General features: G+C 44.8%; 1 protein-coding gene across 1 annotated transcript; it reads left to right on the top strand.

The window, feature by feature from the left end:
• Positions 1–635: 635 nt before the first annotated feature.
• Positions 636–24,967, top strand: LOC148431239 (uncharacterized). Its single transcript, XM_088466169.1, has 6 exons — positions 636–729; positions 5,352–5,540; positions 5,794–5,872; positions 5,991–6,088; positions 6,231–6,576; positions 23,387–24,967. The coding sequence occupies exons 3-6, from the start codon at positions 5,839–5,841 to the stop codon at positions 24,874–24,876; spliced, it is 1,968 nt and encodes a 655-aa protein (XP_088322295.1). The 5' UTR covers positions 636–729; positions 5,352–5,540; positions 5,794–5,838; the 3' UTR covers positions 24,877–24,967.
• The last annotated feature ends 2,605 nt before the right edge of the window (positions 24,968–27,572 follow it).

Below are 27,572 nucleotides of genomic sequence, written 5' to 3'. Positions count from 1 at the left end.
CCCCTTACTGGGCACACCTAGAGCCCCTTCCTTCCTTACTGGGCACACCTTAAGTCCCTCCTCCCTTACTGAGCACACCTAGAGCCCCTCCTTCCCTTACTGGGCACACCTAGAGCCCCTCCCTCCCTTACTGGCCAAAGCTAGAGCCCCTCCCTCCCTTACTGGCCAAAGCTAGAGCCCCTCCCTCCCTTACTGGGAACACCTAAAGCCCCTCCTCCCTTACTGAGCACACCTAGAGCCCCTCCCTCCCTTACTGGGCACACTTAGTAGTAGGTGTATTAGGGCACCTGTGGTGGGTAAATAACGCTGTAGGCGGCATGTCCCCCTGTACATCACTGTAGGGGGCATTCCCAGCACTCACACAGATACTGGGCAGCCCCACAGCTCCCCCTACAGTATGAGCAGATACCAGATGGGATTGTGCACCCGGACACAGCCTGTAACCCCGCCCCCAGCTCCGCCCAGCGCCTGACGTCAGGACAGTAATTTTTGGAAATGAGGATCTGTCTGTGCGGTCCACCTGACTTCCGGTCTGTGCGTTCCACCTTACTTCCGGTCTGTGCCCTCCACCTATTTCCGGTGTTTGCGTTCCACCTTACTTCCGGTCTGTGTCCTTCACCTATTTACGGTGTTTGCGTTCCACAGGCAGGAAGTATTACTGTACATTCCGGGAGGTTGTTCGGGCGGCAAAACGCAGAGAGGAGACATCACTGTGTCCGGCATCCGCAGGTAATGTGCTTACTATACAGGGGGAGCAGCCTGTGGTGTCTTACTATACAGGGGGAGCAGCCTGTGGTGTCCTACTATACAGGGGGAGCAGCCTGTGGTGTCCTACTATACAGGGGGAGCAGCCTGTGGTGTCCTACTATACAGGGAAGCAGCCTGTGGTGTCTTACTATAAAGGGGAGCAGATTGTGGTGTCCTACTTTACGGGGGAGCACCCTGTGGTGCCTACTGTGCCGGGGGAGCACCCTGTGGTGCCTACTATACAGGGGGAGCAACCTGTGGTGCCTACTATACAGGGGGAGCACCCTGTGGTGCCTACTATACAGGGGGAGCAGCCTGTGGTGTCCTACTATACAGGGGGAGTAGTTTGTAGTGTCCTAATATACAGGGGGAGCAGCCTGTGGTGCCTACTATACAGGGGGAGCAGCCTGTGGTGCCTACTATACAGGGGGAGCAGCCTGTGGTGCCTACTATACAGGGGGAGCAGCCTGTGGTGCCTACTATACAGAGGGAGCAGCCTGTGGTGCCTACTTTACAGGGGGCGCAGCCTGTGGTGTCCTAATATTTTTATTATACAGGGGGAGCGGCCTGTGGTGTCCTGTTATTGTACAGGGGGAGCAGCCTGTGGTGTCCTGTTATAATTATACAGAGGGAGTAGCCTGTGGTGTCTGGTTGTGTTCCGGCTTCAGAGGAGCCTTATGGAGCTGGGTCACAGGAACCTCTGACACTGACCAGGGCTCTATGGCTGGAGGGAAAGGGGAGACATACTGGTCACTCAGTGTTACATGTCTGACTGGTAATACAGATAACGGAGAAATAGAGACTCTGATTGGGGCCTCCTATAAGTTGAGACCACTCAGACGTTACAGTCTATAGAAGTATATTTAGTATTTATCAGACTTATAACTAACTTTATTTTTTATAAAAGAAAAATAATGAGCAAAAAGATTGGGGACCTGTGTGTAATGGAATGTATCACCTGTTGACCTTAATTATTCAATAACGAATGCAAAAATATAAAAAACTATATACAGTAATACGTAGAAATGTCTAATCCATAGATTTTAGCCAATCAGCCGGATTCGGTGTCATTAGATAATGCCGCCGTCTTCTTAGGATTCTGTATGTAATATATACAGCTCTATAATGTATAGGTTACTGTGCAAGTGTTATTCAGCTCCACCGTGAGGCGTTTCCTATTCACACATCAAACCTTGATCAGCTCTGCAATGAGTAACAGTCCTCACATACTACTTATCTCAGCCGGGAGCGGTTCCTATACAGGCATCAGATTTAGGTAAGCTGTCCAGCGAGCCGGTTAATATACAGGCATCCGATTTAGGTAAGCTGTCCAGCGAGCCGGTTAATATACAGGCATCAGATTTAGGTAAGATGTCCAGCGAGCCGGTTACTATACAGACATCAGATTTAGGTAAGCTGTCCAGCGAGCCGGTTAATATACAGGCATCAGATTTAGGTAAGCTGTCCAGCGAGCCGGTTACTATACATGCATCAGATTTAGGTAAGATGTCCAGCGAGCCGGTTACTATACAGGCATCAGATTTAGGTAAGCTGTCCTGTGAGCCGGTTATTATACAGGCATCAGATTTAGGTAAGCTGTCCAGCGAGCCGGTTAATATACAGGCATCCGATTTAGGTAAGCTGCCCAGCGAGCCGGTTACTATACAGGCATCAGATTTAGGTAAGATGTCCAGCGAGCCGGTTACTATACAGACATCAGATTTAGGTAAGCTGTCCAGCGAGCCGGTTAATATACAGGCATCAGATTTAGGTAAGCTGTCCAGCGAGCCGGTTACTATACATGCATCAGATTTAGGTAAGATGTCCAGCGAGCCGGTTACTATACAGGCATCAGATTTAGGTAAGCTGTCCTGTGAGCCGGTTATTATACAGGCATCAGATTTAGGTAAGATGTCCAGCGGGCCGGTTACTATATAGGCATCAGATTTAGGTAAGCTGTCCTGTGAGCCGGTTATTATACAGGCATCAGATTTAGGTAAGCTGCCCAGCGAGCCGGTTACTATACAGGCATCAGATTTAGGTAAGATGTCCAGCGAGCCGGTTAATATACAGGCATCAGATTTAGGTAAGCTGCCCAGCGAGCGGGTTATTATACAGGCATCAGATGTAGGTAAGCTGCCCAGCGGGCCGGTTACTATACAGGCATCAGATTTAGGTAAGCTGCCCAGCGAGCCGGTTATTATACAGGCATCAGATTTAGGTAAGCTGTCCAGCGAGCCGGTTACTATACAGGCATCAGATTTAGGTAAGATGTCCAGCGAGCGGGTTACTATACAGGCATCAGATTAAGGTAAGCTGTCCAGCGAGCCAGGTACTATACAGGCATCAGATTAAGGTAAGCTGTCCAGCGAGCCGGTTACTATACAGGCATCGGATTTAGGTAACCTGTCCTGTGAGCCGGTTATTATACAGGCATCAGATTTAGGTAAGATGTCCAGCGGGCCGGTTACTATACAGGCATCAGATTTAGGTAAGCTGCCCAGCGAGCCGGTTATTATACAGGCATCAGATTTAGGTAAGCTGTCCAGCGAGCCGGTTACTATACAGGCATCAGATTTAGGTAAGATGTCCAGCGAGCGGGTTACTATACAGGCATCAGATTAAGGTAAGCTGTCCAGCGAGCCAGGTACTATACAGGCATCAGATTAAGGTAAGCTGTCCAGCGAGCCGGTTACTATACAGGCATCGGATTTAGGTAACCTGTCCTGTGAGCCGGTTATTATACAGGCATCAGATTTAGGTAAGATGTCCAGCGGGCCGGTTACTATACAGGCATCAGATTTAGGTAAGCTGTCCAGCGAGCCGGTTATTATACAGGCATCAGATTTAGGTAAGATGTCCAGCGAGCCGGTTACTATACAGGCATCAGATTTAGGTAAGCTGTCCAGCGAGTCTGTTACTATACAGGCATCAGATTTAGGTAAGATGTCCAGCGAGCGGGTTACTATACAGACATCAGATGTAGGTAAGCTGTCCAGCGAGCTGGTTATTATACAGGCATCAGATTTAGGTAAGCTGCCCAGTGAGCCGGTTATTATACAGGCATCAGATTTAGGTAAGCTGTCCAGCGAGCCGGATATTATACATGTATTAATCATTATTCAGCTCTGCAGTGAGCAAATTGCTAATCAGACATTATAGAGGCATCTAATATACATCTGAGCTTGTTACGCTCTGCAGGGAGCAGGTTTTCATTGAGCAGGTTAATATATGAACATTGCACATTGTTAGGCTGTGCAATGTATAATACACATATATTGTGCATTAAGTAATAATATTGCATTCATAGGAATATAATCTCTCCTCCTAGACAGCTTTGTAAAGTGTCCTTAATATATTCTTAGATCACCATTATATAGATGTCTATAACACTTACACTCGGACCAGTCACTGTAATAGTATAATAGCTTGCAGCTTATTGATGTGATCTATACAGTCTGATATTGTCTATGGCAATGAAGTATCAGACATGTATTTACTCCCAGACTGAGTGTACAGTCAGCATTCAGTATAGGTGATCACATATAGTGGGATGGCTGTAATAAGGCACAGAAAAGAGCATAAGATAAAGAATAGAGGTTACATCCAACGCTATATAGGTCACCCCACTCCTGCCTTTCAGTGATGTGCTGGGCATGTAACGCTGAATGACAGACTGGGGGACCATGCTCTGGGGAGAGAGAGATTAATAGGAGACGACAGCACAAGATGTTAGTGACCTGCTACCCTGATGCGCTAGGCAGTGTAGGGCATCAGTGCCACTTACCCCCGGTGCAGATTTTCTCTATAGTGAAGCAATAGTGGAGATGTGTCCAGGAGGGGACAGGGTATTCCCCTGGTATGAATTGGACGCAGGTGACGTGATCGCTTCCGGACCCAGAAGTGGGGTTGCTGCTGACGTGTGTTTTGCCTCTATCTTGTTCACAGTTACAGCCTGATGTACAGCCTGTGTCTTTATGTGAGGTGGAGGCAATAAGTTTACTACTATATTGACTAACATTGATTTGGTCCAATGACATTGTCATGGTCAGTGTTATACATTAATGTCATTGGATCAAATCAATCTCAGTCAATACAGTAAACCTGCTGACTGTGGAGTTGAGTGGATCTGGGGATGTCACAGTGACATCATTTATATCTATAGTAATAATACAGGGACATGACTGGGGAGGTGAGGGGATCTGGGGATGTCACAGTGACATCATTTATATCTATAGTAATAATACAGGGACATGACTGGGGAGGTGAGAGGGGATCTGGGAGTGTCACAGTGACATCACTTATATCTATAGTAATAATACAGGGACATGACTGGGGAGGTGAGAGGATCTGGGAGTGTCACAGTGACATCACTGATATCTTTAGTAATAATACAGGGACATGACTGGGGAGATGAGGGGATCTGGATGTGTCACAGTGACATCACTTATATCTATAGTAATAATACAGGGACATGACTGGGGAGGTGAGAGGATCTGGTCGTGGAACAGTAACATTACGTATATCTTTAATAATAATACAGGGGCAAGATGAGAGATCTGGGAGTGTATGCAGTGATATTTGGTGTCTCCCCCAATACATAGGATTATACAGTAGTGAAGAAGACACCCGGTGATTGTGAGACAAACCGCATCCATCCCCGTGTGTCAAGAGGACTGAGCAGGACACAGAGCTCCATCACGGTGCCTCCACCTCACTCACTGATACATGAGAGACTCAAAAAACAGGTCTTGGAACTCACCAACAAGATCATTCAGCTGCTGGCTGGAGAGGTGACTGCTGGGAATAGGACATTATACAGTAACACCAGGGGATGTGTCTGGGTGATGACTGGAGGGGTGACTGCTGGGAATGGGACATTATACAGTGACACCAGGGGATGTATCTGGGTGATGTCTGGAGAGGTGACTGCTGGGAAGGGGAAATGATACAATAACACCAGGGATGTGTCTGGGTGATGACTATCATTGTGTGTGTCAGGTTCCTATAAGGTGTCAGGATGTCACTGTCTATGTCTCCATGCAGGAGGGGGAGTATATAGAGGAACACAGGGGTCTGTACAAGGACGTGATGATGGAGAATCACCGGCCCCTCCCATCACTAGGTAAGAGGAGACTGTCATTTATTGTACAGGGTAGAGCAGGTATGGGGGGCCCTATATACATACATCATCTGATAATCACATATATACAATGTACTCAGTCACTGTGTGTCTCCTACAGATGGACCCAGTAACAGAAATACACCAGAGAGATGTCCCCGTCCTCTTTATTCACAGGATTGTACAGAAGAGAATCACAGGATCCCACAGGAGCATCAGGTAGATGGAAATTTAGGGTCTCACCAATATACCAAAGTGTCTGTCACTATATGATATGTAGAACAGCTGTGTGTCTTATTTATTGATTTTAGACTGTGTTATTTCATTTAGATCCAATGGTAATATTTTATGGGTTATTTAGGGTAAAGATCTGGCTGATAAGGCAGAAGACATAAAGGGAGAAGAAGAGACTTATGTTACTGATATGAAGGCAGAAGATACGGAAGGAAAAGAAGAGACGTATGTGACTGATATAAAGGCAGAAGATGTAGAGGGAGAAGAAGAGACGTATGTGACTGATATAAAGGCAGAAGAGATAGAAGGAGAAGAAGAGACGTATGTGACTGATATAAAGGCAGAAGATATAGAGGGAGAAGAAGAGACGTATGTGACTGATATGAAGGCAGAAGATATAGAAGGAGAAGAGACGTATGTGAGGGGTGATGAGCTGTGTAAGGAGGAGGAAATCCCTACAGATATCAGCACAGGTGAGTAATAAACACTTATTACAGAAAAGAGTGACATATTCTCCCTGCTCAGTCACTAAAACAATGTTCTGTCCTCTGTCAGTACAAACTTATGAGGGAAATGTTTCTGTCTAGTGGGGGGAGTCAGGAGACATCTCAGTCTGTCCCTGTTAGGCTCCTATTTTATGTATCAGAATAAATTTTGCAGTACCAGCCAGGAGTTCTGACAAGACATCTTTTCACATCCTGATTCCCAAAAATTAATATAAGGGAGGTCAATAAGGCTTCTTCCTTGGACATAATTCAGTCTCATGTTCGCCTGACACATCGGGTGTTAATATTTCACTGTTGGATTAATAACTTCAAAGAGACCGTTCTTGTCCTGTCACAGAGGAGGGTGATATTCCTGGGCATGCTGTTCCACACCTCCCTGAAGAAGGTCTTTCTGCCTTTGGAAAACATTGTTATCATCCGGGCTTTGATTTGCTTGGTCCTGCGGAAGAGGCCGGTTTCGATCCATCTGTACATGCTTCTGTTGGGATAATTTATGTCCCCTGAGGCCGATCAGTTCTGAAGGTTCCATTCTAGGGACCGTCCGTTACATTTGCTATCCAAGTGGCAGTGATCACGCTGAACTAAAAATATTATGGGTCTCAGAGACCCCTCACTTTTAGAAATTGGGGTCCTACTACACTGTTTATGGGACCCATCATATATTATGAGAGGATGAGGGCAGGAAGCAGTTAAGACTGTGCTGGGGGGCAAGGAGTGGGCTAGGGGCAGCCAGTGCTGGGGGTAGGGAGGGGGTAAGGGTACATATCTTTAAGTAAGTAGCAGAGGGTTCATCCTCACCTCCCCACACACACTATAGTTGGCCAGATGATTGTACCCCCTTCTGGCCGCCCGCCCACCCACCACTCTTCTCTGTCATTAGCAGCCGCAGGAAATTACCCCCAACCCCCACAGCACCAAACCCAGGGCAGCGGCAAATGCAGGATTATCTGGTTAAGTACGGGTTCCTATAATATTTTTTTTTCCTTCTGACTCTAATTGTCACCCTCACCCTCCCCTTGGTGCCTAATCCCAACCTTCCCTCCTGGTGCCTAATCCCAACCTTCCCTCCTGGTGCCAAATCCCAACCTTCCCTCCTGGTGCCTAATCCCAAACGTCCCTCCTGGTGCCTAATCCCAACCTTCCCTCCTGGTGCCTAATCCCAACCTTCCGGTAAATGCCTAACCCTAAAAAAAAAAGACAACCATTTTTATGTTTACCTTTTGTCCCTGTCAACCTATTGACAGTTTAACATCTGGTGTCTATCTAGACATTGTCTTCCTTTTTCCTGTCATGGATATTGAACCTCTTCCCTGCAAGCCTGGGGGCAGCATGTTACACCTGTCTCTATCAGCACTGGTACTTACACCTTATCTTACACTACATCTCATGTATATTACACCTCTTCCCTGCAAGCCTGGGGGCAGCATGTTACACCTGTCTCTATCAGCACTGGTACTTACACCTTATATTACACTACATCTCATGTATATTACACCTCTTCCCTGCAAGCCTGGAGGCAGCATGTTACACCTGTCTCTATCAGCACTGGTACTTACATCTTATCTTACACTACATCTCATGTATATTACACCTCTTCCCTGCAAGCCTGGAGGCAGCAGCATGTTACACCTGTCTCTATCAGCACTGGTACTTACACCTTATCTTACACTACATCTCATGTATATTACACCTCTTCCCTGCAAGCCTGGGGGCAGCATGTTACACCTGTCTCTATCAGCACTGGTACTTACACCTTATCTTACACTACATCTCATGTATATTACACCTCTTCCCTGCAAGCCTGGAGGCAGCATGTTACACCTGTCTCTATCAGCACTGGTACTTACACCTTATATTACACTACATCTCATGTATATTACACCTCTTCCCTGCAAGCCTGGAGGCAGCAGCATGTTACACCTGTCTCTATCAGCACTGGTACTTACACCTTATCTTACACTACATCTCATGTATATTACACCTCTTCCCTGCAAGCCTGGGGGCAGCATGTTACACCTGTCTCTATCAGCACTGGTACTTACACCTTATCTTACACTACATCTCATGTATATTACACCTCTTCCCTGCAAGCCTGGGGGCAGCATGTTACACCTGTCTCTATCAGCACTGGTACTTACACCTTATATTACACTACATCTCATGTATATTACACCTCTTCCCTGCAAGCCTGGGGGCAGCATGTTACACCTGTCTCTATCAGCACTGGTACTTACACCTTATCTTACACTACATCTCATGTATATTACACCTCTTCCCTGCAAGCCTGGGGGCAGCATGTTACACCTGTCTCTATCAGCACTGGTACTTACACCTTATCTTACACTACATCTCATGTATATTACACCTCTTCCCTGCAAGCCTGGGGGCAGCATGTTACACCTGTCTCTATCAGCACTGGTACTTACACCTTATCTTACACTACATCTCATGTATATTACACCTCTTCCCTGCAAGCCTGGGGGCAGCATGTTACACCTGTCTCTATCAGCACTGGTACTTACACCTTATATTACACTACATCTCATGTATATTACACCTCTTCCCTGCAAGCCTGGGGGCAGCATGTTACACCTGTCTCTATCAGCACTGGTACTTACATCTTATCTTACACTACATCTCATGTATATTACACCTCTTCCCTGCAAGCCTGGAGGCAGCAGCATGTTACACCTGTCTCTATCAGCACTGGTGCTTACACCTTATCTTACACTACATCTCATGTATATTACACCTCTTCCCTGCAAGCCTGGGGGCAGCATGTTACACCTGTCTCTATCAGCCCTGGTACTTACACCTTATCTTACACTACATCTCATGTATATTACACCTCTTCCCTGCAAGCCTGGGGGCAGCATGTTACACCTGTCTCTATCAGCACTGGTACTTACACCTTATCTTACACTACATCTCATGTATATTACACCTCTTCCCTGCAAGCCTGGAGGCAGCATGTTACACCTGTCTCTATCAGCACTGGTGCTTACATCTTATCTTACACTACATCTCATGTATATTACACCTCTTCCCTGCAAGCCTGGGGGCAGCATGTTACACCTGTCTCTATCAGCACTGGTACTTACACCTTATCTTACACTACATCTCATGTATATTACACCTCTTCCCTGCAAGCCTGGGGGCAGCATGTTACACCTGTCTCTATCAGCACTGGTACTTACATCTTATATTACACTACATCTCATGTATATTACACCTCTTCCCTGCAAGCCTGGGGGCAGCATGTTACACCTGTCTCTATCAGCACTGGTACTTACACCTTATCTTACACTACATCTCATGTATATTACACCTCTTCCCTGCAAGCCTGGAGGCAGCATGTTACACCTGTCTCTATCAGCACTGGTACTTACACCTTATCTTACACTACATCTCATGTATATTACACCTCTTCCCTGCAAGCCTGGGGGCAGCATGTTACACCTGTCTCTATCAGCACTGGTACTTACACCTTATATTACACTACATCTCATGTATATTACACCTCTTCCCTGCAAGCCTGGGGGCAGCATGTTACACCTGTCTCTATCAGCACTGGTACTTACACCTTATATTACACTACATCTCATGTATATTACACCTCTTCCCTGCAAGCCTGGAGGCGGCATGTTACACCTGTCTCTATCAGCACTGGTACTTACACCTTATCTTACACTACATCTCATGTATATTACACCTCTTCCCTGCAAGCCTGGGGGCAGCATGTTACACCTGTCTCTATCAGCACTGGTACTTACACCTTATCTTACACTACATCTCATGTATATTACACCTCTTCCCTGCAAGCCTGGGGGCAGCAGCATGTTACACCTGTCTCTATCAGCACTGGTACTTACACCTTATCTTACACTACATCTCATGTATATTACACCTCTTCCCTGCAAGCCTGGAGGCAGCAGCATGTTACACCTGTCTCTATCAGCACTGGTACTTACATCTTATCTTACACTACATCTCATGTATATTACACCTCTTCCCTGCAAGCCTGGAGGCAACATGTTACACCTGTCTCTATCAGCACTGGTACTTACACCTTATATTACACTACATCTCATGTATATTACACCTCTTCCCTGCAAGCCTGGGGGCAGCATGTTACACCTGTCTCTATCAGCACTGGTACTTACACCTTATCTTACACTACATCTCATGTATATTACACCTCTTCCCTGCAAGCCTGGGGGCAGCAGCATGTTACACCTGTCTCTATCAGCACTGGTACTTACATCTTATCTTACACTACATCTCATGTATATTACACCTCTTCCCTGCAAGCCTGGGGGCAGCAGCATGTTACACCTGTCTCTATCAGCACTGGTACTTACACCTTATATTACACTACATCTCATGTATATTACACCTCTTCCCTGCAAGCCTAGAGGCAGCATGTTACACCTGTCTCTATCAGCACTGGTACTTACACCTTATATTACACTACATCTCATGTATATTACACCTCTTCCCTGCAAGCCTGGGGGCAGCAGCATGTTACACCTGTCTCTATCAGCACTGGTACTTACACCTTATATTACACTACATCTCATGTATATTACACCTCTTCCCTGCAAGCCTGGAGGCAGCATGTTACACCTGTCTCTATCAGCACTGGTACTTACACCTTATCTTACACTACATCTCATGTATATTACACCTCTTCCCTGCAAGCCTGGAGGCAGCATGTTACACCTGTCTCTATCAGCACTGGTACTTACATCTTATCTTACACTACATCTCATGTATATTACACCTCTTCCCTGCAAGCCTGGAGGCAGCAGCATGTTACACCTGTCTCTATCAGCACTGGTACTTACATCTTATATTACACTACATCTCATGTATATTACACCTCTTCCCTGCAAGCCTGGGGGCAGCATGTTACACCTGTCTCTATCAGCACTGGTACTTACACCTTATCTTACACTACATCTCATGTATATTACACCTCTTCCCTGCAAGCCTGGGGGCAGCATGTTACACCTGTCTCTATCAGCACTGGTACTTACACCTTATATTACACTACATCTCATGTATATTACACCTCTTCCCTGCAAGCCTGGGGGCAGCATGTTACACCTGTCTCTATCAGCACTGGTACTTACACCTTATCTTACACTACATCTCATGTATATTACACCTCTTCCCTGCAAGCCTGGAGGCAGCAGCATGTTACACCTGTCTCTATCAGCACTGGTGCTTACACCTTATCTTACACTACATCTCATGTATATTACACCTCTTCCCTGCAAGCCTGGAGGCAGCAGCATGTTACACCTGTCTCTATCAGCACTGGTACTTACATCTTATCTTACACTACATCTCATGTATATTACACCTCTTCCCTGCAAGCCTGGGGGCAGCATGTTACACCTGTCTCTATCAGCACTGGTACTTACATCTTATCTTACACTACATCTCATGTATATTACACCTCTTCCCTGCAAGCCTGGGGGCAGCATGTTACACCTGTCTCTATCAGCACTGGTACTTACATCTTATATTACACTACATCTCATGTATATTACACCTCTTCCCTGCAAGCCTGGAGGCAGCATGTTACACCTGTCTCTATCAGCACTGGTACTTACACCTTATCTTACACTACATCTCATGTATATTACACCTCTTCCCTGCAAGCCTGGGGGCAGCATGTTACACCTGTCTCTATCAGCACTGGTACTTACACCTTATCTTACACTACATCTCATGTATATTACACCTCTTCCCTGCAAGCCTGGGGGCAGCATGTTACACCTGTCTCTATCAGCACTGGTACTTACACCTTATCTTACACTACATCTCATGTATATTACACCTCTTCCCTGCAAGCCTGGGGGCAGCATGTTACACCTGTCTCTATCAGCACTGGTACTTACACCTTATATTACACTACATCTCATGTATATTACACCTCTTCCCTGCAAGCCTGGAGGCAGCATGTTACACCTGTCTCTATCAGCACTGGTACTTACATCTTATCTTACACTACATCTCATGTATATTACACCTCTTCCCTGCAAGCCTGGAGGCAGCATGTTACACCTGTCTCTATCAGCACTGGTACTTACACCTTATCTTACACTACATCTCATGTATATTACACCTCTTCCCTGCAAGCCTGGGGGCAGCATGTTACACCTGTCTCTATCAGCACTGGTACTTACATCTTATCTTACACTACATCTCATGTATATTACACCTCTTCCCTGCAAGCCTGGGGGCAGCATGTTACACCTGTCTCTATCAGCACTGGTACTTACACCTTATATTACACTACATCTCATGTATATTACACCTCTTCCCTGCAAGCCTGGGGGCAGCATGTTACACCTGTCTCTATCAGCACTGGTACTTACACCTTATCTTACACTACATCTCATGTATATTACACCTCTTCCCTGCAAGCCTGGAGGCAGCATGTTACACCTGTCTCTATCAGCACTGGTACTTACACCTTATCTTACACTACATCTCATGTATATTACACCTCTTCCCTGCAAGCCTGGGGGCAGCATGTTACACCTGTCTCTATCAGCACTGGTACTTACACCTTATCTTACACTACATCTCATGTATATTACACCTCTTCCCTGCAAGCCTGGGGGCAGCATGTTACACCTGTCTCTATCAGCACTGGTACTTACACCTTATCTTACACTACATCTCATGTATATTACACCTCTTCCCTGCAAGCCTGGGGGCAGCAGCATGTTACACCTGTCTCTATCAGCACTGGTGCTTACATCTTATCTTACACTACATCTCATGTATATTACACCTCTTCCCTGCAAGCCTGGAGGCAGCATGTTACACCTGTCTCTATCAGCACTGGTACTTACACCTTATCTTACACTACATCTCATGTATATTACACCTCTTCCCTGCAAGCCTGGAGGCAGCAGCATGTTACACCTGTCTCTATCAGCACTGGTACTTACACCTTATCTTACACTACATCTCATGTATATTACACCTCTTCCCTGCAAGCCTGGGGGCAGCATGTTACACCTGTCTCTATCAGCACTGGTACTTACACCTTATCTTACACTACATCTCATGTATATTACACCTCTTCCCTGCAAGCCTGGAGGCAGCATGTTACACCTGTCTCTATCAGCACTGGTACTTACACCTTATCTTACACTACATCTCATGTATATTACACCTCTTCCCTGCAAGCCTGGAGGCAGCATGTTACACCTGTCTCTATCAGCACTGGTACTTACACCTTATATTACACTACATATCATGTATATTACACCTCTTCCCTGCAAGCCTGGAGGCAGCAGCATGTTACACCTGTCTCTATCAGCACTGGTACTTACACCTTATATTACACTACATCTCATGTATATTACACCTCTTCCCTGCAAGCCTGGAGGCACCATGTTACACCTGTCTCTATCAGCACTGGTACTTACACCTTATCTTACACTACATCTCATGTATATTACACCTCTTCCCTGCAAGCCTGGGGGCAGCATGTTACACCTGTCTCTATCAGCACTGGTACTTACACCTTATATTACACTACATATCATGTATATTACACCTCTTCCCTGCAAACCTGGGGGCAGCATGTTACACCTGTCTCTATCAGCACTGGTACTTACATCTTATCTTACACTACATCTCATGTATATTACACCTCTTCCCTGCAAGCCTGGAGGCAGCATGTTACACCTGTCTCTATCAGCACTGGTACTTACACCTTATCTTACACTACATCTCATGTATATTACACCTCTTCCCTGCAAGCCTGGAGGCAGCATGTTACACCTGTCTCTATCAGCACTGGTACTTACACCTTATATTACACTACATCTCATGTATATTACACCTCTTCCCTGCAAGCCTGGGGGCAGCATGTTACACCTGTCTCTATCAGCACTGGTACTTACACCTTATATTACACTACATCTCATGTATATTACACCTCTTCCCTGCAAGCCTGGGGGCAGCATGTTACACCTGTCTCTATCAGCACTGGTACTTACATCTTATCTTACACTACATCTCATGTATATTACACCTCTTCCCTGCAAGCCTGGAGGCAGCATGTTACACCTGTCTCTATCAGCACTGGTACTTACATCTTATCTTACACTACATCTCATGTATATTACACCTCTTCCCTGCAAGCCTGGAGGCAGCATGTTACACCTGTCTCTATCAGCACTGGTACTTACATCTTATCTTACACTACATCTCATGTATATTACACCTCTTCCCTGCAAGCCTGGAGGCAGCATGTTACACCTGTCTCTATCAGCACTGGTACTTACACCTTATATTACACTACATCTCATGTATATTACACCTCTTCCCTGCAAGCCTGGGGGCAGCATGTTACACCTGTCTCTATCAGCACTGGTACTTACACCTTATCTTACACTACATCTCATGTATATTACACCTCTTCCCTGCAAGCCTGGGGGCAGCATGTTACACCTGTCTCTATCAGCACTGGTACTTACACCTTATCTTACACTACATCTCATGTATATTACACCTCTTCCCTGCAAGCCTGGGGGCAGCATGTTACACCTGTCTCTATCAGCACTGGTACTTACATCTTATCTTACACTACATCTCATGTATATTACACCTCTTCCCTGCAAGCCTGGAGGTAGCAGCATGTTACACCTGTCTCTATCAGCACTGGTACTTACACCTTATCTTACACTACATCTCATGTATATTACACCTCTTCCCTGCAAGCCTGGAGGCAGCATGTTACACCTGTCTCTATCAGCACTGGTACTTACACCTTATCTTACACTACATCTCATGTATATTACACCTCTTCCCTGCAAGCCTGGAGGCAGCAGCATGTTACACCTGTCTCTATCAGCACTGGTACTTACACCTTATCTTACACTACATCTCATGTATATTACACCTCTTCCCTGCAAGCCTGGAGGCAGCAGCATGTTACACCTGTCTCTATCAGCACTGGTACTTACACCTTATATTACACTACATCTCATGTATATTACACCTCTTCCCTGCAAGCCTGGGGGCAGCATGTTACACCTGTCTCTATCAGCACTGGTACTTACACCTTATATTACACTACATCTCATGTATATTACACCTCTTCCCTGCAAGCCTGGAGGCAGCATGTTACACCTGTCTCTATCAGCACTGGTACTTACATCTTATATTACACTACATCTCATGTATATTACACCTCTTCCCTGCAAGCCTGGGGGCAGCATGTTACACCTGTCTCTATCAGCACTGGTACTTACACCTTATCTTACACTACATCTCATGTATATTACACCTCTTCCCTGCAAGCCTGGAGGCAGCAGCATGTTACACCTGTCTCTATCAGCACTGGTACTTACACCTTATCTTACACTACATCTCATGTATATTACACCTCTTCCCTGCAAGCCTGGGGGCAGCATGTTACACCTGTCTCTATCAGCACTGGTACTTACACCTTATCTTACACTACATCTCATGTATATTACACCTCTTCCCTGCAAGCCTGGGGGCAGCATGTTACACCTGTCTCTATCAGCACTGGTACTTACATCTTATCTTACACTACATCTCATGTATATTACACCTCTTCCCTGCAAGCCTGGGGGCAGCAGCATGTTACACCTGTCTCTATCAGCACTGGTACTTACACCTTATCTTACACTACATCTCATGTATATTACACCTCTTCCCTGCAAGCCTGGAGGCACCATGTTACACCTGTCTCTATCAGCACTGGTACTTACACCTTATCTTACACTACATCTCATGTATATTACACCTCTTCCCTGCAAGCCTGGGGGCAGCATGTTACACCTGTCTCTATCAGCACTGGTACTTACACCTTATATTACACTACATCTCATGTATATTACACCTCTTCCCTGCAAGCCTGGGGGCAGCAGCATGTTACACCTGTCTCTATCAGCACTGGTACTTACACCTTATATTACACTACATCTCATGTATATTACACCTCTTCCCTGCAAGCCTGGGGGCAGCATGTTACACCTGTCTCTATCAGCACTGGTACTTACACCTTATATTACACTACATCTCATGTATATTACACCTCTTCCCTGCAAGCCTGGGGGCAGCAGCATGTTACACCTGTCTCTATCAGCACTGGTACTTACATCTTATCTTACACTACATCTCATGTATATTACACCTCTTCCCTGCAAGCCTGGGGGCAGCATGTTACACCTGTCTCTATCAGCACTGGTACTTACATCTTATCTTACACTACATCTCATGTATATTACACCTCTTCCCTGCAAGCCTGGGGGCAGCATGTTACACCTGTCTCTATCAGCACTGGTACTTACACCTTATATTACACTACATCTCATGTATATTACACCTCTTCCCTGCAAGCCTGGGGGCAGCATGTTACACCTGTCTCTATCAGCACTGGTACTTACACCTTATCTTACACTACATCTCATGTATATTACACCTCTTCCCTGCAAGCCTGGAGGCAGCATGTTACACCTGTCTCTATCAGCACTGGTACTTACACCTTATATTACACTACATCTCATGTATATTACACCTCTTCCCTGCAAGCCTGGGGGCAGCATGTTACACCTGTCTCTATCAGCACTGGTACTTACACCTTATCTTACACTACATCTCATGTATATTACACCTCTTCCCTGCAAGCCTGGAGGCAGCAGCATGTTACACCTGTCTCTATCAGCACTGGTACTTACACCTTATCTTACACTACATCTCATGTATATTACACCTCTTCCCTGCAAGCCTGGGGGCAGCAGCATGTTACACCTGTCTCTATCAGCACTGGTACTTACACCTTATCTTACACTACATCTCATGTATATTACACCTCTTCCCTGCAAGCCTGGAGGCAGCATGTTACACCTGTCTCTATCAGCACTGGTACTTACATCTTATCTTACACTACATCTCATGTATATTACACCTCTTCCCTGCAAGCCTGGGGGCAGCATGTTACACCTGTCTCTATCAGCACTGGTACTTACACCTTATCTTACACTACATCTCATGTATATTACACCTCTTCCCTGCAAGCCTGGGGGCAGCATGTTACACCTGTCTATATCAGCACTGGTACTTACACCTTATATTACACTACATCTCATGTATATTACACCTCTTCCCTGCAAGCCTGGGGGCAGCATGTTACACCTGTCTCTATCAGCACTGGTACTTACACCTTATCTTACACTACATCTCATGTATATTACACCTCTTCCCTGCAAGCCTGGGGGCAGCAGCATGTTACACCTGTCTCTATCAGCACTGGTACTTACACCTTATATTACACTACATCTCATGTATATTACACCTCTTCCCTGCAAGCCTGGAGGCAGCATGTTACACCTGTCTCTATCAGCACTGGTACTTACACCTTATCTTACACTACATCTCATGTATATTACACCTCTTCCCTGCAAGCCTGGAGGCAGCATGTTACACCTGTCTCTATCAGCACTGGTACTTACATCTTATCTTACACTACATCTCATGTATATTACACCTCTTCCCTGCAAGCCTGGGGGCAGCATGTTACACCTGTCTCTATCAGTACTGGTACTTACACCTTATCTTACACTACATCTCATGTATATTACACCTCTTCCCTGCAAGCCTGGGGGCAGCATGTTACACCTGTCTCTATCAGCACTGGTACTTACACCTTATCTTACACTACATCTCATGTATATTACACCTCTTCCCTGCAAGCCTGGAGGCAGCAGCATGTTACACCTGTCTCTATCAGCACTGGTACTTACACCTTATCTTACACTACATCTCATGTATATTACACCTCTTCCCTGCAAGCCTGGGGGCAGCATGTTACACCTGTCTCTATCAGCACTGGTGCTTACACCTTATCTTACACTACATCTCATGTATATTACACCTCTTCCCTGCAAGCCTGGGGGCAGCATGTTACACCTGTCTCTATCAGCACTGGTACTTACACCTTATCTTACACTACATCTCATGTATATTACACCTCTTCCCTGCAAGCCTGGAGGCAGCATGTTACACCTGTCTCTATCAGCACTGGTACTTACATCTTATCTTACACTACATCTCATGTATATTACACCTCTTCCCTGCAAGCCTGGAGGCAGCATGTTACACCTGTCTCTATCAGCACTGGTACTTACATCTTATCTTACACTACATCTCATGTATATTACACCTCTTCCCTGCAAGCCTGGGGGCAGCATGTTACACCTGTCTCTATCAGCACTGGTACTTACACCTTATCTTACACTACATCTCATGTATATTACACCTCTTCCCTGCAAGCCTGGGGGCAGCATGTTACACCTGTCTATATCAGCACTGGTACTTACACCTTATATTACACTACATCTCATGTATATTACACCTCTTCCCTGCAAGCCTGGGGGCAGCATGTTACACCTGTCTCTATCAGCACTGGTACTTACACCTTATCTTACACTACATCTCATGTATATTACACCTCTTCCCTGCAAGCCTGGGGGCAGCAGCATGTTACACCTGTCTCTATCAGCACTGGTACTTACACCTTATCTTACACTACATCTCATGTATATTACACCTCTTCCCTGCAAGCCTGGAGGCAGCATGTTACACCTGTCTCTATCAGCACTGGTACTTACACCTTATCTTACACTACATCTCATGTATATTACACCTCTTCCCTGCAAGCCTGGGGGCAGCATGTTACACCTGTCTCTATCAGCACTGGTACTTACACCTTATCTTACACTACATCTCATGTATATTACACCTCTTCCCTGCAAGCCTGGAGGCAGCATGTTACACCTGTCTCTATCAGCACTGGTACTTACACCTTATCTTACACTACATCTCATGTATATTACACCTCTTCCCTGCAAGCCTGGGGGCAGCATGTTACACCTGTCTCTATCAGCACTGGTACTTACACCTTATATTACACTACATCTCATGTATATTACACCTCTTCCCTGCAAGCCTGGGGGCAGCATGTTACACCTGTCTCTATCAGCACTGGTACTTACACCTTATCTTACACTACATCTCATGTATATTACACCTCTTCCCTGCAAGCCTGGAGGCAGCATGTTACACCTGTCTCTATCAGCACTGGTACTTACACCTTATCTTACACTACATCTCATGTATATTACACCTCTTCCCTGCAAGCCTGGGGGCAGCATGTTACACCTGTCTCTATCAGCACTGGTACTTACATCTTATCTTACACTACATCTCATGTATATTACACCTCTTCCCTGCAAGCCTGGGGGCAGCATGTTACACCTGTCTCTATCAGCACTGGTACTTACACCTTATCTTACACTACATCTCATGTATATTACACCTCTTCCCTGCAAGCCTGGGGGCAGCATGTTACACCTGTCTCTATCAGCACTGGTACTTACACCTTATATTACACTACATCTCATGTATATTACACCTCTTCCCTGCAAGCCTGGGGGCAGCATGTTACACCTGTCTCTATCAGCACTGGTACTTACACCTTATATTACACTACATCTCATGTATATTACACCTCTTCCCTGCAAGCCTGGGGGCAGCATGTTACACCTGTCTCTATCAGCACTGGTACTTACACCTTATCTTACACTACGTCTCATGTATATTACACCTCTTCCCTGCAAGCCTGGGGGCAGCAGCATGTTACACCTGTCTCTATCAGCACTGGTACTAACACCTTATCTTACACTACATCTCATGTATATTACACCTCTTCCCTGCAAGCCTGGAGGCAGCATGTTACACCTGTCTCTATCAGCACTGGTACTTACACCTTATCTTACACTACATCTCATGTATATTACACCTCTTCCCTGCAAGCCTGGGGGCAGCATGTTACACCTGTCTCTATCAGCACTGGTACTTACATCTTATCTTACACTACATCTCATGTATATTACACCTCTTCCCTGCAAGCCTGGGGGCAGCATGTTACACCTGTCTCTATCAGCACTGGTACTTACACCTTATATTACACTACATCTCATGTATATTACACCTCTTCCCTGCAAGCCTGGAGGCAGCAGCATGTTGCACCTGTCTCTATCAGCACTGGTACTTACACCTTATCTTACACTACATCTCATGTATATTACACCTCTTCCCTGCAAGCCTGGAGGCAGCAGCATGTTACACCTGTCTCTATCAGCACTGGTACTTACACCTTATCTTACACTACATCTCATGTATATTACACCTCTTCCCTGCAAGCCTGGAGGCAGCAGCATGTTACACCTGTCTCTATCAGCACTGGTACTTACACCTTATCTTACACTACATCTCATGTATATTACACCTCTTCCCTGCAAGCCTGGAGGCAGCAGCATGTTACACCTGTCTCTATCAGCACTGGTACTTACACCTTATCTTACACTACATCTCATGTATATTACACCTCTTCCCTGCAAGCCTGGAGGCAGCATGTTACACCTGTCTCTATCAGCACTGGTACTTACACCTTATATTACACTACATCTCATGTATATTACACCTCTTCCCTGCAAGCCTGGGGGCAGCATGTTACACCTGTCTCTATCAGCACTGGTACTTACATCTTATCTTACACTACATCTCATGTATATTACACCTCTTCCCTGCAAGCCTGGGGGCAGCATGTTACACCTGTCTCTATCAGCACTGGTACTTACACCTTATCTTACACTACATCTCATGTATATTACACCTCTTCCCTGCAAGCCTGGGGGCAGCATGTTACACCTGTCTCTATCAGCACTGGTACTTACACCTTATCTTACACTACATCTCATGTATATTACACCTCTTCCCTGCAAGCCTGGGGGCAGCATGTTACACCTGTCTCTATCAGCACTGGTACTTACATCTTATCTTACACTACATCTCATGTATATTATACCTCTTCCCTGCAAGCCTGGGGGCAGCAGCATGTTACACCTGTCTCTATCAGCACTGGTACTTACACCTTATCTTACACTACATCTCATGTATATTACACCTCTTCCCTGCAAGCCTGGGGGCAGCATGTTACACCTGTCTCTATCAGCACTGGTACTTACACCTTATATTACACTACATCTCATGTATATTACACCTCTTCCCTGCAAGCCTGGGGGCAGCAGCATGTTACACCTGTCTCTATCAGCACTGGTACTTACACCTTATATTACACTACATCTCATGTATATTACACCTCTTCCCTGCAAGCCTGGAGGCAGCAGCATGTTACACCTGTCTCTATCAGCACTGGTACTTACACCTTATCTTACACTACATCTCATGTATATTACACCTCTTCCCTGCAAGCCTGGAGGCAGCAGCATGTTACACCTGTCTCTATCAGCACTGGTACTTACACCTTATATTACACTACATCTCATGTATATTACACCTCTTCCCTGCAAGCCTGGAGGCAGCAGCATGTTACACCTGTCTCTATCAGCACTGGTACTTACACCTTATATTACACTACATCTCATGTATATTACACCTCTTCCCTGCAAGCCTGGAGGCAGCAGCATGTTACACCTGTCTCTATCAGCACTGGTGCTTACACCTTATCTTACACTACATCTCATGTATATTACACCTCTTCCCTGCAAGCCTGGAGGCAGCAGCATGTTACACCTGTCTCTATCAGCACTGGTACTTACACCTTATCTTACACTACATCTCATGTATATTACACCTCTTCCCTGCAAGCCTGGGGGCAGCATGTTACACCTGTCTCTATCAGCACTGGTACTTACACCTTATCTTACACTACATCTCATGTATATTACACCTCTTCCCTGCAAGCCTGGAGGCAGCATGTTACACCTGTCTCTATCAGCACTGGTACTTACACCTTATCTTACACTACATCTCATGTATATTACACCTCTTCCCTGCAAGCCTGGAGGCAGCAGCATGTTACACCTGTCTCTATCAGCACTGGTACTTACACCTTATCTTACACTACATCTCATGTATATTACACCTCTTCCCTGCAAGCCTGGGGGCAGCATGTTACACCTGTCTCTATCAGCACTGGTACTTACACCTTATCTTACACTACATCTCATGTATATTACACCTCTTCCCTGCAAGCCTGGGGGCAGCATGTTACACCTGTCTCTATCAGCACTGGTACTTACACCTTATCTTACACTACATCTCATGTATATTACACCTCTTCCCTGCAAGCCTGGAGGCAGCAGCATGTTACACCTGTCTCTATCAGCACTGGTTTTTAGTTTAAATCTGGCAAATGAGAGACCAACTCATGATGCCAAACTCATAGGACAGCTACTCCAGCAATAATCTGGTGGCGGTGGTCCTGTGTGGTGATGCATTGTTCTGCTGAAAGAGCCTCTGCCACCTGTGTGACTGCATGAAAACACTTAGTATCAAGCTTCGTTTATTGTCACTTATATCGTAATATGCTGCCATCGTCACTGCATGTTGTATGATAACAGATTACACAGATATCTGCCTAAGTATAGTAAATCAATTGAGAAAGATACAATTTCTTGTGGGGTGTCATGTACTGGCAATGGAAGTAGCTGTCTCAGTTTCTGGCACATGAGTTTATATTTAGATTTATTGATAGTATATTTTGGTGTCAGGTAATGATTTATATATTACTCCCAAAATCTGCCCATTTAATGGCAATTTGGGGACATTCACCACAGTCTGTATTGTATAATAATGAATCTTGTTGTGGGCAAACATTTATATTTCCATATATGTAATTTATTCCCAGCAGATGGATGTAGCAGCTGGAATGTCTCAGAGGATCATCTCGTTATAACTCCGATTTGTGAAATAGATGATGATATCACCCGAGATTCTCTAATTACCCCAATTATACGCTCAGTACCTCACAGTTCAGATAGATCACCTGATCCTTCTGATCACAGGGAATGTTCTGATAACTCTGATATTGGTTTGTCTGTTACACCTTGTACAATAGATAAAATATTTCCCTCTTCTGTAGATACCAAATGTTTTCAACAGAACACACAGCTTATTACCCATCAGCCAGCTATGCCAGGTGACAGGCCATTTCCATGTTCTGAGTGTGGGAAATGTTTTACACAGAAATCAAAGCTTATAGTGCATCAGAGAAGTCACACAGGTGAGAAACTATTTCCATGTCCTGAGTGTGGAAAATGTTTTAGATATAAATCAGCTCTTATAGTGCATCAGAGAAGTCACACAGGTCAGAGACCATTTCCATGTTCTGAGTGTGGAAAATGTTTTACACAGAAATCAGCTCTTATAGTGCATCAGAGAAGTCACACAGGTGAGAAACCATTTCCATGTTCTGAGTGTGGAAAATGTTTTAGACAGAAATCATATCTTGAAACTCATGAGAGAAGTCACACAGGTGAGAAACCGTTTCCATGTCCTGAGTGTGGGAAATGTTTTACATCCAAATCATATCTTAGAGCACATGGTAGAAGTCACACAGGTGAGAAACCATTTCCATGTTCTGAGTGTGGAAAATGTTTTAGTCAGAAATCATGTCTTGAAATACATGAGAGAAGTCACACAGGTAAGAAACCATTTCCATGTCCTGAGTGTGGAAAATATTTTACAACCAAATCATATCTTAAAACACATGAGAAAAGTCACACAGGTGAGAATCTTATTCCATGCCCTGAGTGTGGGAAATGTTTTACATATATATCACAACTTGTTACACATCAGAGAATTCACACAGGTGAGAAACCATTTTCATGTTCTGAGTGTGGGAAATGTTTTACACGGAAATTAGATCTTGTTATACATCAGAGAAGTCACACAGGTGTGAAACCATTTTCATGTTCTGAGTGTGGGAAATGTTTTACACAAAAATCATATCTTGTTGAACATGAGAGAAATCACACAAGTAAGAAATCAAATCCATGCTCTGAGTGTGGGAAATGTTTTACACGGAAATCAAATCTTGTTATACATCAGAGAAGTCACACAGGTGTGAAACCATTTCCATGTTCTGAGTGTGGAAAATGTTTTAGTCAGAAATCATGTCTTGAAATACATGAGAGAAGTCACACAGGTAAGAAACCATTTCCATGTCCTGAGTGTGGAAAATATTTTACAACCAAATCATATCTTAAAACACATGAGAAAAGTCACACAGGTGAGAATCTTATTCCATGCCCTGAGTGTGGGAAATGTTTTACACAGAAATCAAATCTCATTAAACATCAGAGAAGTCACACAGGTGGGAAACATGAGATATATTGAGACTGTGCGGAGTGAACGACTGCGAGGAATTAAAGATAACATCCAGGCAACAATCGGGAATAACCAGTATGGAGGTATTGGGGACCTGGTAGGGAGAAATATTAAATTTACATTTGGACATATTTGAAAAAACTAGTAATGGAGATGTGGGTGACATCACTGGAGGGGGTTTGGTGTAATATTATTGCTAGAAATGGTGAAGGGGGTGACATCACTAGAAGGAGTTTGGAATAATTATGGGCACATCTTGTTCCGGGAAGGACTGAAATAACATTTTAAACAAGAACAGACCATCAGAGAGCAGACCCTACAGTTTTGAATTTTCATATAAAATTAACAGATGGATAAAACTACATGTAACATGGGGTTGTGTATGATATCCTGGCGGTGACCTTCCCAACAGTTACAATACCGGCAGAAGAATCCTGACGGTTAAAACTGATGCATAATGGTATTTAACCCTAACCCACCAATCCCGCAGCCTAACCCTAACCTTCTCTTGCAGCCTAACCCTCCTGATAGTGCCTAACTCTAATAACATAGGGGATTCTGGAGCCGGTATTGTGACCACCAGGATGGGCACCGCCAGGACCCTGACTACATCCTGAGGGAAGTGGACCCGGACTGGATGCAGGGAAGTCCTTGCGAGCAGTTTCCTGATATTGGAACGAGGCTGGACAAAGTGGGTACTTGTTCATGAATGTCTCTGCCTAATTGGGTGATGCGCAGGACAGAAACCCAAAACAAGAAAAGCGTAACCCCACCGGTATTCAAACAACACTTTGGCGACGCTGAGGTATGGGAACCTAGTACCAGTGCTGGCTGGGAATGCTGGTGGAGGAGGCTCTGTAACAGCGCAGGTGGCGGTTAGGTTACCGGAACTGAGACTGGCAGTGTCACTATGAATGGAGGAGGCAGCAACAAATTATCCAGCTGAGCACTGAGGGCAAATGCAAGACAAGGAGCACAGAGAACTAGCACACAGACTAGCTGTGTAAGACATTGTACTGTGACCAAACAGGAATATGTGCATGTACATATTCATTCAGCAACTCATATATATATATAATATATGCAATGCTTAGGTTACCTTTCCCACACTGCAGTTTAAGGCATATATAAAAATGAGAATATATATTTGTTGTGCGAGTTGCCTTTTCTCTAAATGTAGGCAAGTGTGTGTCTGATGCAGCAGCCATTTTGTTTTATATCTTCATTAAAAGTATGTTATATGATGTATTAAACAGAATATAGATATTAGTGTTTTATGTCTCTGCAGGTGTGATTAACTGCGGAGATATGTGTAGGCTGAACTGATTATATATATATATTTTGTTATAACAATATGAATTATAGGTTTAAAATGTTAACACACACAGAATAGCTGACAGTAGCAGGTCTCCGCTTTTATATAAACAAATGAGGTAACTGAGATAGTATATACCCAATAAGCAGGAATGAGGGATAAATGTGTGACCATGTCAGATTTCTACATGGGAACAATAATATAACGCAGAATTATGTCACTATGTCTAAGGCATAAATAGCCAATAAAGACTTAGTACGTACAAAGATTAATTGGAGGTATAAACAAAGTTAAGGTATAAATGTGATTAGAGAATGAGGGAGGGGGAGCAGTCAGAGGAGAGAGCACAGAACGAGGGTCGGGGGTGCCGTTACGTATGTATGAGGTATTAGCTGACTGCTATTCTGTACTGGGTGTCACATTTTGTTTAGAAGTTTTCCCTACTGCTGTTGGTATAACCTATGTTTTTTTGTTGTAATTGGCAAAATATATGTATGATTAAGCTGTCTTTAAGTAAAAGCATTGTCATTTATTTCAAAATCTGTATTTGTGTGGAATTATTTCAGTGCTCTCTATAACAAGCTTTGTAAGTAATTCAGAACTATTTAGCATTATCAACTGGCAAACTGCGGACACCCAGGAAGCCCTTAAGTACCCAAGGCTGGAGCTGGATTGGCTGTCAGAGTCCATAATGAATCATTCGAACTGGATTGGCTCCTTCCTGACATATGACCAAATCCAAGATGGCGGCACCCAGCAGAGTTACAGACTCACGGCCTGTCACGATCCAGTGCAAGAGTCCCTCTGTGGAGGACGGTGAGTCGGATGGCTAAGAAAGTGACAGTCCTAATTTCCCCAATAAAGGTCAAACCCAGGTGTTGGCGAGACCTAGCCAGAGGCACGGCATCTAACCTACTCGGTGGTCTTCACCAATGACCCCTCCAATTGGGATGTGGGTTTCGCCACACTGAGGAGGTTGCGGCCCTCTGACTAGGTACCTTGGAGAGACGAGGAAACAAGGATGACACTTTAACTAATAGACAAGAAATGAACAGAATACAGGCTATGAACTGAACACTTGAACACTAGTGATGAACGGAATACTTGAACACTGGTGATGAATGGAATACTTAAACACTGGTGGTAAACAGAATAATTGAACACTGGTGATGAATGGAATACTTAAACACTGGTGGTAAACAGAATAATTGAACACTGGTGATGAACTTGAGAATGTAGAGATCCTAGTCACAGGCTTGCTTGAAAACAGAAATGTACTGGGAACTGCAACAGATTTAGGTGCTGATTTGCACAGAGAAGTGGACACAGGCATGTACTGGGGATTGCTATAGTTCCAGCTGAGAGCTAACTAGAAATTAGCAGGAAACTT

This window comes from Taudactylus pleione, unplaced genomic scaffold (assembly GCF_031769625.1).
Source record: "Taudactylus pleione unplaced genomic scaffold, aTauple2 ptg002601l, whole genome shotgun sequence".
Taxonomy (NCBI): Eukaryota; Metazoa; Chordata; class Amphibia; order Anura; family Myobatrachidae; genus Taudactylus; species Taudactylus pleione.
Note: the sequence above shows the minus strand (reverse complement) of the source record. Positions and strands in the feature narration are given on the sequence as shown.

What these genes read in the sequence shown, in the direction of transcription:
- LOC148431239 (XM_088466169.1), top strand. Translation starts at nt 5,839, where the DNA reads ATGATGGAGAATCACCGGCCCCTCCCATCACTAG. An exon ending in CCGGCCCCTCCCATCACTAG is followed by an intron (nt 5,873 to 5,990) that starts GTAAGAGGAGAC and finishes TGTCTCCTACAG; the next exon opens with ATGGACCCAGTAACAGAAAT. An exon ending in CCCTACAGATATCAGCACAG is followed by an intron (nt 6,577 to 23,386) that starts GTGAGTAATAAA and finishes ATTTATTCCCAG; the next exon opens with CAGATGGATGTAGCAGCTGG.